Source organism: Rhineura floridana, chromosome 5 (assembly GCF_030035675.1).
Source record: "Rhineura floridana isolate rRhiFlo1 chromosome 5, rRhiFlo1.hap2, whole genome shotgun sequence".
In the NCBI taxonomy this organism is placed as follows: Eukaryota; Metazoa; Chordata; class Lepidosauria; order Squamata; family Rhineuridae; genus Rhineura; species Rhineura floridana.
The window spans coordinates 7,250,284-7,265,435 of record NC_084484.1 but is presented as its reverse complement, the minus strand read 5'-3'; the positions used below and the strand labels follow the sequence as shown (position 1 = coordinate 7,265,435).

The window sequence follows — 15,152 nt, the reverse complement described above, 5'->3', positions numbered from 1 at the left end:
AACAGGGACCAGACATTTCAAACACATACAACCGATTCTGGCCTATTTGCATTGGCTGTCTGTATGTTTCCGAGCCCGATTCAAGGTACTTATTTTAACCTATAAAGCCTTACACAGCTTAGGGCCACAGTACCTGATGGAACACCTCTCCCAACATGAACCCACCTGTACACTACGCTCAACATCTAAGGCCCTCCTCCGGGTGCCTACTCCGAGGGAAGCTCAGAGGATGGCAACTAGGGAGAGTGCCTTCTCAGTGGTGGCCCCCAAATTATGGAATGATCCTTTTGATGAGGTGCGCCTGGCGCCAACACTTATCTTTTTGGCACCAGGTCAAGACTTTCCTCTTCTCCCAGGCATTTTAGCATGTGTTTTTAAATTGTTTTTAATTTTTTTTAATTGTGTTTTTAAATTGTTTTTTGTGTTTTAAAATTTGTATATTTGTTTTTATTGTTTTTAATTGTTGTAAACCACCCAGAGAGCTTCGGCTATGGGGTGGTATATAAATGTAATAAATACATAAATAAATAATTTACATCATAACATACAAGATTGACATAGGGGCGTGTTTTATATTGTTTACCCTGGACACCAGCGTATCTAGTTCTGGCCCTGCAGCTTTGTCGCCACTCTCTTCACCACCTTACCGAAGAAGGGGGTATTTACAACCAGGTGATGGTAGTCATAAAACATAGAGTCCAGGTTGGGTTTCTTCAGGAGCATACGCACTGCTGCCTGTTGAAGAGGTGGCAGGCACAACTCCTGTGTAGAGACGTATTCACCACACCCTGGACCCAACAAGTCAAGTCCCACCCATCCTGGACTGGCTTTCACTGGCCAGGATGGGCAAGGGTCAAGAGAGCAAGAAGCCAATCACATCATTGCAAGGGCCCTTTTCCCACATAGCTGTCTACACATGGAAGGTTTTGACAGTGTGAGCCAGTGCTACATCTCTGTGAAATCAGTAGCACAAAAGAAGATCTGTGATCATTCACAGAGGAGGGGGTGGGGTTGCTGCTCTGATGCAACCATCAAACCCTTTATGTGGAAACTTGTGGGCAACAGCTCCACAGCCTATGTTGGGTATAGAATTTTTTTAAGTCCCTGAACTTAAAAAATCTCGTATCTGTTTATAACACAAAACTGAGTGAGTCTGTCCTCTTCCCTGAGATTAATGTCACAGTGATCTTTAGGAGCCCACCTCCAGGCAGCCCCTGGGGAGCTAACTGGGGAGAGGGCCGTCTCAGTGATGGCACCCCATTTGTGGAAAGCTCCCCCCAGGGAGGTTTGCTTGGTAGCCTACTTGGTTGTCATTTTGGCGCCAGGCTTGCAGGAGCTGCTGGAACTCAAACTGATAGTTTTCAGATTTGTGTTCAGCTGCTGTATGGCGAGACACCAAACTGCAGGTTGCTGCATCTTCCTCAGCTCTAAATTTGTATGTGATTACTGTACTGCTGTACATTGTGTCACAGACGAAACACAAATAACAGTTGGTTTTTTGACTGGGGTTAAGAATGGGAATTAGATGTTGTGTGACATTTTGATTTGTTAGACACTTTGAGCTTCTTTTGAAAATCAGGCAAAATACAGACATTTTTAAAAGACATTGTTGCTTAAAATAAATTGTTGCCTGTGTTTTCCAGTATCAACCTGGGAGAAACCTGATGGTTTTGTATCTCCTTCAAAAGAGAGCAGTCAAAATGAAAATCATTCTGTAGACAGCCAAGAAATGGGTTCAAAGGAAGCTGAATCAGATGCTGGAAAAGGAGGCAGTAAAAGTGAACTACGAAAGCCAAAAAGAAACTTTCGGGTAAGTCATTCCCTTTCCTACCTGTTTTTCATAAGGTAGTCCAGTACAAAGCCACATATTTTATCAAGTCATATTGATTATTTAAGTTTAGAGAAAAAGTCAATATCCACCCAGCAGAAGTACTTAGCACCGAAGAGACCAGGCCGCAGAGCTGTGAACTGGGATGAACAGAGTCTGCCTGCCCATGCTTCCTTCTTCCAGCATAGGGGTTGCCCCAATGCCAGTATCTGGACACAGTAAATAAAAGAGCTTTGGGGAGCCATTTCGAGAAGTCATGGGGGTGAGGCACTTCTCTCTGGTGCTTTTGGGATGTAGATTGTGGCTATTGGGGCTTCCTGAATGAGAGAGTGGAAGCCAAATGGGATCTCTGTCTTGACTGGTTGATATGAGTGCATGCAAAGTAGATGCTCTACTCTTCTTAAATCGGTGATGAAAGGAGATCACCAAAGATACCTAATGCAACTCCAGGTGCAGGGAGTTCATCCTTATGACAATGGGTTATGGTTGGGAGGAGTCTGAGTGAGAGTAAGGAAGAGGGGTATGTTGGGAATGGATGGATGAGGAGGAGACATCAGGGATGGCCCCCCGTAAAAAGACATCTTGCCAACTATGTTGCACTTGAACTTTATTGATTGAACTTTATCGATACTGCTGTTTTATTTATTATAGCGCTTGTTTAGAATGCTTTTCTATAAACTGTTGTGAGATTGCTGCTGTACTCCCTAAATGATTGCATCTTGTCTGAAGGACTTGGGTAGAGGATCTAGGTATGTGTTTGGGGGAAGAGTAGCAGAGAGAGGAACAGTGGGACGTCCAAATTGGCAAGATGTAGTAGTTGTAGTAGTATGCACCCTTCATTTAAATAATCCAGAGTGGTTTACAAAATTAAAACTATAAAAACAATACATTAATAAAATTACAAATACATAAAAATCAAAGAACAGTTCATATATACATTAAGCAACAGAGATGCTAGTAATAATAATAAACACATCCAGTATCTATTCTCAGAAAACAAAAAAGACTAGGTAAGATAGGAACATGCCTTAAACTGAGTCACACCATTGGCCCATCTAGCTCAATACTGTCTACACTGACTGGCAGCAGCTCTCCAGGGTTTCAGACTGGGGACATTCCCAGCCCTTCCTGGAGCTACTGGGGATAGAATGAGGGATCTTCTGAATGAAAAGCAGATGCTGTTCTCTTAGTTGGTGATTAAAGTTCATCAAAGACAGTTGATGCAACTTTAGGTGCAGGAAGATCAACAAACAAATGGAGAAGGTCATATGCCACCTATTTCAAACCAGTGGGCAACGTTACCCTGGACCCACCCAGTCATTCCCTACTAGTTAGATTTTACTAACCATGAGAGGCGCAAGGATCAAGAGATGATGTGGTTAGATGGATAGCCGCAAGCAACTTGTCAACATCCTCATGCTGCAACAACTGAAATTGGTCCCACAAAACCTGGCTAGACATGATATTGGACACCTTGCATGACTCTGCATCAGCTCTGGCATCAAGATCACTACAAAGCTGAGCAACTTTATTGTCACAGGGCCTCGAAAACATGTCACAGTGAGCCTTGGAAAGGTCTGGGGAAACTCCCTCAAGAGCCCAGTAACCTCTGAACCACTACGTTCTGCTGGATGGCTACTAGAGGGTGCAGTGGAGGCACTGCAATAGGCCTCCTTTGCTGCCTTCACCCATCATGTGGTAGGAACAATTTTGTGCTCTAACCAGTGTTTTGCACAGTATTTTTGCCAGTAGCACTCAGATCATCATCCTGCCTGCTTCATCACTCGAAAGTTCCTGGCATATCAGGGAGCAGAGCAGGCTCTGCAGACCTGAAGAGGACACTTGGGAGCTCTCATGTGAATGCCCCATTTCATCTCACCATTCCACAATGAAAACAGGGCCTTAGGATATCCACAGGAAAATTCCTCGGAGCATTCAAGAATCAGATTCCATAAGTCTCCAAGGGCAGATGTTCCTAACTGGTCCTCCATCTCTGCAAATCCAAGCATCACCAAGAAAGAGTCTGACCATGATAATGGGTTAATTTTAAACACTGCCACCATCAGACCACCCATTATGCTGTCAGGAGCAAATACTAAATTGAGGGCGAGGGTATACCCTGCTCTCTGTGTTAGGTCCCCCAAGAGAGCACCATGGCTGTCATGAAGACCATGAAGCAGCCTTTGCATGAATGCAGAATTCACCACGAACAATAGTCCTTGGCTCCTCCAACACCACATCTGAGACCATCTTAGCCAACTTGTTCCGGTCCTTCCCACACCCGCAAGGTCGTTGGTAGTCCTATCAGCCAACTCTCAGATCTCCAGTTGCTGTTATTAAATGCCAGATCGGTATATAATAAAACCTCCCTCGTCCACGATTTGATTGTGGATGAGGCAGCCGATCTGGCATGTATAACCGAGACCTGGGTGGGTGAGCAGGGAGGAGTTGGTCTCTCTCAGCTCTGCCCACCGGGGTACTTGGTTCAGCATCATGGTAGATCTGAGGGTCGGGGAGGTGGGGTTGCTGTCGTCTATAAGAGTTCCATCTCACTCACCAAGCACCATGTTCATTCAGTTACTGGCCTGGAGTGTTTGCACCTTGTGTTGGGCCAGAGGGACAGGCTGGGAATCCTTTTGGTGTACCGCCCACTTTGCTGCCCAATGGCTTCCCTAACTGAGCTGGCAGAAGTGGTCTCAGATATATTGTTGAGGTCCCCCAGACTAATAGTACTGGGGGATTTCAACATTCATGCCGAGACCACTTTGTCTGGCGCGGCTCAGGACTTCATGGCTTCCATGACAGCCATGGGGCTGTCTCAATATGTTACTGGTCCAACACATGTATCGGGGCACACTCTAGACCTTGTTTTTGCTACTGAGCATGGGGAAAGTGATCTGGATGTGGGGAGTTTTACAACACTCCCTTTGTCATGGACAGACCACTGCTTGCTGAAGTTTAGACTTTCAGTAACCTCTTCCCTCTGCAAGGGTGGGGGACCTATTAAAATGGTCCACCCCCGGAGACTAATGGATCCTGAAGGTTTTCAAAGGGCTCTGGGGGATTTTCCGGCTGATAGGACTGGCGCTCCTGCTGAAGCCCTGGTCGCTCTGTGGAATATGGAGATGACCCGGGCTGTAAACACGATCTCTCCTGCACGCCCTCTCCTGTGTAGAGCTCATACAGCTCCATGGTATACTCCGGAGCTGAGAGCGATGAAGCAAGATAGGAGGAGGCTTGAGCGGAAATGGAGACGAACTCCCGACGGATACAATTATGCGCTGGTTAGTGCTTCGACTAAGCTCTATGTAGGAGCAGTGAAGGCAGCTAAAAAACATCATTTTGCTGCCACTATTAAATCATCTCTTTGCCGCCCAGCGGAGCTCTTTCGAGTTGTCTGGGGGCTTCTCCATTCAAACCCTCCGGACATGGTGGAATCATCGGAGGCCTGCTGTAATCAGTTTGCCGATCACTTCCAGAATAAGATCTCATGTATCCGCCAGGACCTAGACTCTCAAGTTATAGCAGTAGATCCTAGTGAGATGTCCAGAGCACAGTCTCATCCTGTTTTGTTGGATGAGCTTCAGTTGGTTCAACTCGAGGACGTGGACAAGGTGCTTGGACAGGTACGTGCAACCACTTTGGTACTGGATCCTTGCCCCTCCTGGCTGATAAAAACTAGTAGGAACGGAACAGGTAGCTGGGCCAAGGAAGTGATAAATGCTTCTTTACGAGATGGAGTGGTCCCGGGCTGTCTGAAAGAGGCAGTGGTGAGACCACTCCTGAAAAAGCCTTCCTTGGACCCAGACAATTTTAACAGCTACAGGCCAGTGGCGAATGTTCCATTCCTGGGCAAGGTCTTGGAACGGGTGGTTGCTGGCCAGCTCCAGGCGCTATTGGATGAAACTGATTATCTAGATCCATTTCAATCGGGTTTTAGGCCCGGTTTTGGCACTGAGACAGCCTTGGTCGCCCTGTACGATGACCTATGTCGGGAAAGAGACAGAGGGAGTGTAACTCTGTTGATTCTCCTTGATCTCTCAGCGGCTTTTGATACTATCAACCATGGTATCCTTCTGGAGAGGCTCGCTGAGTTGGAGGTACTGCTTGGCAGTAGTTCCGCTCCTACTTGGCGGGTCGTCTCCAGAAGGTAGTGCTTGGGGAACATTGCTCGACACCGCGGGCTCTCCAATATGGGGTCCCGCAGGGGTCAGTTTTGTCCCCCCTGCTTTTTAATATCTACATGAAGCCGTTGGGAGAGGTCATCAGGAGTTTTGGAGTGCGTTGTCATCAGTATGCTGATGACACGCAGCTCTACTTCTACTTTTCATCTTCTTCAGGTGAGGCTGTTGATTTGCTGAACCGTTGCCTGGCCGCGACAATGGACTGGATGAGAGTTAACAAACTGAAGCTCAATCCAGACAAGACTGAGATGCTGTTGGTGGACGGGTTCTCTGATCAGATGGTGGATATATACCCTGTCCTGGACAGGGTTACACTCCCCCTAAAGGACCGGGTTCGTAGTCTGGGAGTCTTTTTAGACTCTTCCCTCTCACTTGAGGCTCAAGTAGCCTCGGTGGTTAGGAATGCGTTTTACCAACTTCGGTTGGTAGCCCAGCTACGTCCCTGTTTGAGTAAAGAGGACCTTACATCAGTGGTACATGCTCTGGTAACCTCACGTTTGGATTACTGTAATGCGCTTTACGTAGGGCTACCTTTGAAGACAGTTCGGAAGCTACAACTAGTGCAAAATGCGGCGGCCAGATTGCTGACAAGGACCAAGCGGTCCGAGCATATAACACCTGTTCTGGCCAGCTTGCGCTGGTTGCCAATATGTTTCCGGGCTAGATTCAAAGTGTTGGTATTAACCTATAAAGCCTTATACGGTGCGGGACCACGATACCTTGCGGTACGCCTCTTCCGATATGAACCGGTCCGTGCACTGCGTTCTGCTACGAAGGCCCTCCTCCGGGTTCCAACTCACAGGGAGGCCCGGAGGGTGATGACAAGATCTAGGGCCTTCTCAGTGGTGGCCCCCGAACTATGGAACAGTCTCCCCGAGGAAGTACACCTGGCGCCGACTCTGCTCTCCTTCCGGTGCCAGGTCAAAACCTTCCTATTCTCTGAAGCATTTTAAGTTACACTGATTTACTTTTAAAAATGTTTATTGTATTGGATTGTTGATTGTATTTTAGTATTATTTTGTTATTCATTGTATTTTTATGCTATTTTATGTTCACCGCCCAGAAAGCTATTGCTAGTCGGGCGGTATATAAATTTAATAAATAAATAAATAATAAATAAACTCAGTCAGGGAATCTGATTGGCTGCAAGGTGGCAGTAAACCAGCAGCATCCTGATCTGTCTCTCTGGCTCACCAGCTGATGCAGAACCTCTAATCTTGCTCCTGACACCTTTTTCTGGTGATGGACAGAGAAGTCCAACAGACCATGATGACAGCACCACTACCCCTGGACTGCCATAGTTCTACACTACCTGGGTAGACCAAAAAAGGCCACGTTCTTCACCCGCCCAGGTCTCAGTGATACATGCAAGGTTGACTCCTTCATCCATGATTTAGTTGTGGAGGAGTGAGGTCTATTTTGAACCAACCTGGGGTTTAACAGCGCCACTGTTAGAGCACGGGGCTTAACAGTGGAAGAGCAACCAAGTACCTGTGATCTAATAAGGGGAATATGATACAAGCAATTGGGGGATTTACCCCCTCCCCCCAGTTTATACCTTCCTCCACCCGTAGTCATGGTAGTAGGTATAACATCACCCTCATTGGCAGCCAATATATTACCAAGGCACATCCTACTGTAAATATATAATACCATGCGCACACTCCTTCACTCAGTCCAAATCCACTTGTACCACAGTCAACCACACTTCCCAACCATAGATAAAATGGTCCTCAGCCAACCAATATTACTAAGGACATCTGATTCACCTGGATCCCTTTTAATATTTATTTTATTTATTTAAAAGTACTTACATGCCACTTAATATTTCAAAAATCTCTGTTGCCTGGCCCTGCACTCCATCTCTTACCTAGGATGTAAAGGCAACTCAAGTCACCACATAGACAATAACTATACTCCAGTCCCCCGGCTCTCACCCTAGGGAGTCACAGCACCAGCAGGCTCTCACCTGTGGGCCTAATACCATTTCCTTACTCCTTTATCACTAATAGACATGTATATAAAACAACTCATTTCCCCACCCTACCCCAGCTATCACCCTGGGAGAGATAATCATGTGTCAATGGCTCTCACCCTGTACGCCTTGCAATCACTCCTTTGCTCTGCTACAACAGACGACAAAAAAACCCTTCACAGCAAAATCGGCAGCAATCCCTAACAATCACAAAACTTAGCGAAAAAAATCCAACAATCTTGGGTAAAAAATGCCAATAATAAATTGGGATGGGGGGGAGGAGAGAGAGATGTGTGCCATCACTCTCATGGCAACCCAAAGCCACATCCCAAAGGGACAACTCCCTTTGGAGCATCCCTGGACTTTATCTCTCATCGGCCACAGCTAATTGTCAGGGATGATGGCAGTAGTCCAACTGCATCTGGAGGGCCACAAGTTCGCTGCCTCTGCTATATATGCTTAAATTCTATTAAAATCAGAGACATGAAGACATACAATGAAATATAATTAAATTCTTTCTGGCTTGCAGCTGCTGTGGACAAAATTAGTCAACCATAAAAATAAAAAGAACTGAATATTTTGATGTTGAGAAATGGTATGAGTTGAATGCAACACAACAGCAGTTCAGAGGTTTTTGATTGATTTTCTTATTTCCATTTTGTAGTTGTGTATTAAGTACAGTTGTTTTTAAGCAGTTGATGTTTATTGAGGGGGAAAATACCCAATATTGCAACCTTTTCATGCTTCTTTGGTTGAAGAAAGTTGTTGCTGCTGCAATTGTACATTTTTGTTTTGTTTCTTTGCTTTCAGAAAAAAACAGAAAGTGATGAAGAAGTAGAGGAAAAGCCTCGCAGGCGCAAAAAGATCAGCCCTTATGGAGAATGGCAAGAAGTGAAACGGGAAAGGACTGATCAAGATGATGTAGGAACTGTTCGACAAGAAACATCCCAGGCAGCATCTCATACAATAGCCAAGCCTTATGGTGAATGGGAGGAAATCACAGAAGAGGAAGATCCATAGTAAGTCCTACTAATACCTGCTTGGATCATGATGGCGATATTTGGCCAGAATAACCTAGAGTTTTTAATGGAGTAAATTATTTTATTCAATAAAAATAATCAAGATCTGGTTTAAGGTGGCAATTATTAGCTATGAGCTGGTATACCCCTGGTTCAAATCTCACTTTCTCCATAAGGAACTCACTAAGTAGTTTTAGGCAAGCCACTATATGCTGGTTTCATACCTCTATCTCCAGTAAAAATGCTAATCTTTCTTAAAGAATTGTTACTATTATAATGTGTGTGAAATGCTTTATAAATGCTCTGGCTGCAATCCTATAAACACTTGCCCTGCAGTGCAACAACAGAATTGTAAAGACAAATAAATAAATGTGGTGCTCTTTAAGGTGCCACAAGACTTTTTGTTGTGTTTTCTGCAACAGACTAACACAGTATCCCCTCTGGAAATTGTTACATTGAACTCAGTGTAACGTACTTCTGAGTAGACATTATAGGATTGTACTGTAAGTTTTATTAACAATAAAATCAACAAAAGTTAGCTTCAGTCTGTCCTTTCCATTGTGCTCTCAGCAAGTTCTTGTTAGCATTATTTTATAACTTTTTTCTTAATCTTGTCAAACAGTAAGTTTTCCCCACTCATGGATTGGTTTCTTCCTGTGTGGTTTTGAATTAAATGTTTTATATATATTTAGCAAGATTAATTTCATTCCTTTTTGATATAAGGAGGAAGCCACAGAAGTTAGAAAAAGAGATAAAGAATTGTAGTGAAGAAGCTAAAATACTTTACAAGCTCACCAAGGAGGATTTAGCAATCCAAATTTAACCTGATAGCATGATGCAGCTCATATTCGACATATTATAATGAGGATGCAGAATTCTTCACAGCGCACTTGGGTGCATTTGGATTTAGACTCATTTAACAAAAAGCAAGCTGAAGCTCTCCCTTTTCCTCCTGCGGTTCTCAAAAATGTTCTTACTCCAGGGAGGACTTGGCAATCTTTTTTTAACTGCCACCCTTTATTCTACTCCACTGATAAAGCACAACCATTTTCAGATTGGAAACCAAAAGGTTTATTTACACTCAGAGTGATGCCCTTTAATGGCACACAAAGACAAAACTGTAGGCCATGAATGTAAATTGGCAATGTATTCACCAATTGATTCATTTCACAACTAGCCCCAGGCCTATAATACTCCAGGCCATTAGGACTTTTACACCTATGGAACACTTAATTCTTAGTATGGCCTTGACTTCAAAATATTTGCTGTCTATGGTTTATAAGGTTTTAGGTACTGAGATGAGAGGTAATCTCAATGTTTTAAAACAAATTTGGGAAGCTGACTTGGGAGTGTAATATTGATGAGCAAAATTGGCAGAGAATTTGGGATGAGAAACCCTTTAAGTCAGTTTCAGCAAAAATCAAGGAGAGTGGTATAAAATGTGTATAGGTGATAATAAACGCCTTCAGAATGCCACAGGATAGACCCCCAATTAAGCACCCGCTGTTGGAGAGGATGTAATTTCATAGGACGATATTACAACATGTAGTGGGAATGTGGGAAGATAGCACTTCTGGAGGCTGGTATTCAGTGAAGTAGGAATTATCACAGGCCAGTTAATTCCTTTTAACCCTAAACTAGCATTATTAAATTTATTCACTGATGAATCAAAGGATCTATTGTTTAAAAAAACAATCATTTTCTTTCTGGTAGCATCTCGGCAAATAGCCACAAATTGAAGTCGGCCTCAATTTGACTGTGGAGGCTTGATTAGAGAGCGTTTGGCATATAGCTCTCAAGGAGAAAGTGACTAAACAATTGAAAGCTCAACACTCATTAATAGACACAGACAACTTTGAATCCATTTGATATATCTTTATTCAATATGTAAGACGACTTAATATCAGTAGTTCCACTGGCACAGCATGGCAATCTTTGGAGGAACCTGTTGAGTTAAAAGGACGATGGAAAAGTCACACTCAAGAGTATTTAAGACATTGTGATCATCATCTGAACTCCCTTTAATTATCTTGTTCATACAATAATCACAGCTGGATCTTATTGTGAGGAGGTGGGGTTGGGGGTTGTATTCTTATTCTGTGTTCTGGTTCTATATTGTATTTTTGGGAAATGACAAATATTTTTTTTTTAAAAAAAAAGGAATTAGAGTGAACGCAGGCAAGCTCAGTGGGTCATTCCTTAATGGGGGCTTCTTTTAGCAGTTTATAGACGCAGCATGCCATTGCCAAAATGTTGTTTTCTTTATCAGCATATTAAACTTCGATATGTATAAAATTAGCAGTGCTTAGATATGTAGCACCTTTTCTAAATTCGTCTTCAGCAGCCAGGCCTTGCACCAGTGGTTGGCACCATCGGGCACTTGCCAAGATCCCCAAACCTCCAGAGGGTCAACTGCCTTTCCTTCCCTCTCCTCACCTTGAGGTAGGCAGGCACCACTCTTTTGCCGCTCTTTGCCTCCGTGCCACCTGCCTCAAGGTAAGGGGACTGCTGCCACCGCTGTCACCTTCCTCCTTTCTCTCGCCACCCTGGCAGATTCAACAATTCCTTACATGGAACGAGTTGTGGGGAGATGAGCAACGCCCTGGCACGTATAGAAGAAAGGAAAGGGAAAGAGAGGCTATGTTCGCTGTCAGGGATGACTGCTTCTACTTTCTATGCACCACCCTCCTGCTCTAGGGACCTTCATAAGGGGGCAGCTACGGGCACCACTTAGGCTTCCTCCTCAAGGAAAAGGTGACTTGGCTCCTTTCTACCACTGCTTTGCTGCTGTCTAGGGAAGAAGCAGCCTTGCTCTTGTTGGCTACCACTGCCCAGGCAGGCAATTTCACCCACTCCTCTTTGCCACCATAGTGACTTCACCAGATATTCCCCCATTGCCAAGAGCTCTGCTGTTGCCTTGGAAGGAGCAGCTGTGTCCTGCCTACCAAATGGTCCACGAGAAAGTGCTGCAAAAGCCCCACCAAACCTGTCACCATTCCTGCCTACTCCCTGTTGCCAGTTTTACTTAATTAATTTTCCTTAAGCTAGTTAGAATACTTTGTTCTTATACATTGCTTATTTGAGTCAAGGTTAAACAATGTTTCTGCAGGATGGGCTTTGGTTGGCAGCTTTTGTGTCTGCAGTGTCTAACCTTACTGACATCCAACTTCATACAATTTTGATTTTTGATAATAACGGAGCTTGCACTTATTAAATGATTCCTTGTTGTTTTCTTTTGCTCTTAGTGAAAAAGTAAACTTGGAGCTTCCCAACCTGGAAAGTGACTCTTTGCCAGCCCCAGTTCTAGAAGTGCCAGAGGATGCCAAAGTGATATTTAAAGAAAAAACTGTCACTTCTCTTGGAGACACAACAGAGGGAATAGCAGTTTTCAAAAAGCGAAAATTTGAAAATGGAAAATCTAGAAACATACGGCAGAGACTGAATGATCACTAATATTTTAACTATACAGTCTAGATGTTTTTCTAGTGGAAGAGGGGAAGAAAAAATATTTTAAACATTTTCCTTGAATGAAATGGTTAGAAATTAGGAGCTTCTAATTCTTTGAAAATTTCTTGGGTAAAAAATGTATTAAACATCTTACTTTTTAAGGTGGTAACTATTTTGTTTGCTTGACAGTTTATTTCATTTATGCAGTCATGTAAATATATTTTTTTACATACCTCGTTATCTGAATCCGTGTTTCTTGTGTCTTACCGTCAGTATGGTGTTGTACTGAGTCATTTTCTAAGAGAAATGGGAATGCAGCAGCTCCACTGCTTGTGTTCTATTCATTTAGCGGTAAATCACCAGTAAGTACCAGAGGAGAGGGGATCAAACCTCAGAGCAGTTGCTTTCCAAGATAGTATTGTAATTTCTATGGTGACTTCTCTTAAGATGAATGATTAATGGAAGATGGTAGAAGGTCACCGCATTTGGTTTTTAAAGTAAAAAAGTGAATATGTAACCATGCAGCTCTTAAGTTTTGGAGTGTTGTGAAATGTAATCCAGCAATTAGCATCAAACCTTTCTAATTTTCCTTAACAGAAAGCAGTAATATACATACAGATTGCAACATTGTTCTGTTCAAAGCCCAGAGAAGATTTAAATGTGATTAACAGAATTTTGGCCCCATTTTATGGACAACAAATATTACTCTTTTGATTTTGATGTTGGTTTGAAGTCTTTCTGCTTCCTTCCTGCTATTTTTTTATGGTGTTTTTATGACATTTGCCTGTATGTTTCTTAGATTCCATTATTTTCTTGGCAAGCTTTGGATGAGGAAAGGGGATGTTTTATGGGCTGATGTTGCTATGTTTAGACATGGACAAGTCTCTTGCTGTGCTAAGCCTTTCTGTGTGGACCTTGGGCAATGGGAGAATACTGGCCTGGGCTATGTGTACTCTTTGACTTAAAAACCTGAACCTGGGGCACCAAGGTAACCTAAATTCTCCAACCTGTATAATTTTGCTTATTTAATAATAATTAAGTAAATAACTCTCTGTTTTGCATCATTTATTATTCTGCAGCTAGTCATCAAAGGAGGCAAAGAGCTCTGCAGAAGCTCCTCCTGAGAATTCCCTAGGCATTGTCTACTCTCCAGGCCATCTTCACTGCATAGAAACTTCACCTTTTTCTGTCTTCTTTTGCTTCACTGTAGATACAATTAGTAGTGAAAGCCGAAGGGGACCAACTCTGCAAGAAACTTGAAAAGAGGGAACAGAAAAGCATTGTGTGTAATCCATGTTTAGGTGGTCACAAGAGTAAAAAGGTGCTAAATTTAGAACCACGTTTGCTTTTTTAGCTATTCCTGTACTTGCTGTGCTAAGAGAAGCTAGTTTTCACCAGATAAGAACATATGCACTTTTTAAAAAACACTTTTCTTTCCCATGCCCAAAATAATGTTTTACAGTGTAATCTTATGCATGTTTAGTCAAAACTTTGGTTAAATACAATGAAACCTACTTCCAAGTAAATATACATAGGGCCAACTTAGTTTCTCAGGTACTAAGTAGTTTTATTATAGACAAGTTTTAAAACGGCATGCTTGAGATCCACTAAATAGCCCAAAATAATGCCTTTTTTTTAAGTTCACTGTTCTTTGAAACCATAGTCTGGATCCATACATGGAAACATCTTTGCTTTACGTAACATTTATTTCTGCTTTAAGTGGGAAAAGGCTAATTGAATCTAATAAAAGTACGAGTATTTATTTTTAAACATGCAAAGTTTGTTTGTTCTGTGTGTGTTACTTCATTTGTTCCAATGATTCCATTAATATGGGATTTGTGGTCAACGCTATTGGTATTGACCTAGTAAAGAGTCACTAAGTAATTGCATTCTTCTGGCTGTTATTTCTACTACTCATCTGCCTATTTTATTATAATTATTATTTATTACATTTGTATACCGCCCCATAGCCGAAGCTTTCTGGGCGGTTTAGAACAATTTTTCTGTTTCTTCTTCTCAGAGCTTGCATGCAGAATCAGCTATCCATTTCCTATTGTTGTGGTTGTTTTACAAGTACAAAGAGTTAATCCAAAGCAGAAGCAAGGGAAGAGCCCCTGGATTATTAGGGACTCTTCAGTTTACTAAAAATGAGTGATCATGCAAAACTATAGCATGGTTAATGTTACAGGAGGTGAGAGATCTGTGAACATGTGATCCGAAGTTTAAGCACTCTGATATTCCCTGTTGTGTAAATATGTTTTGTGTAAATTGCTCTTACAACAGTGGCATTATGTTTTTGGTGTATTTAAAAGCAATGTGAATTACAAATAAAATAGAGGCATATAAAAGTCTGTGCCAGACATACTGTTTAAGTGATCTGTTTTAACATTAGTGCTGAAGGTGGGCTACAGAGCAGGCCCCTTTGTGATTATAGGTTATATCCAGCTGTGGCACTCATCTATCAGTGGAATGGGAAGGGAAGTTATAGGTAATATCTCTTCCCCCTGCAGTCCCTGTCCCCACTCCAAATCTGCTTGGGGGACTCTGCAGAGCAGTTATGGAGGGCTGCAGAGGTAGAGGGAGGACACCAAAAACTGCTTCCCTCTTTGTTCTGCTGACAGAAGCCTTACCATCAGCAGAACACCATTTTTGATACAACCCTATATTTCAAATTCGTAATTTCCCCAAACCTGGTACAG

General features: G+C 42.8%; 1 protein-coding gene across 3 annotated transcripts in view; it reads left to right on the top strand.

The window, feature by feature from the left end:
* The window catches only part of WBP4 (WW domain binding protein 4), a 30,557-nt gene extending 15,744 nt beyond the window's left edge, over positions 1–14,813 (top strand). For 2 of the 3 annotated variants that reach the window (XM_061629940.1, XM_061629941.1), the window contains 3 exons: positions 1,644–1,810; positions 8,798–9,006; positions 12,252–14,813. In XM_061629940.1, the coding sequence (XP_061485924.1) occupies positions 1,644–1,810; positions 8,798–9,006; positions 12,252–12,459 (584 nt within the window). In that variant the 3' untranslated portion in view covers positions 12,460–14,813. The remainder of the gene's footprint in view (positions 1–1,643; positions 1,811–8,797; positions 9,007–12,251) is intronic. The other variant, XR_009763093.1, reaches the window with a different exon arrangement.
* Positions 14,814–15,152: the final 339 nt, after the last annotated feature.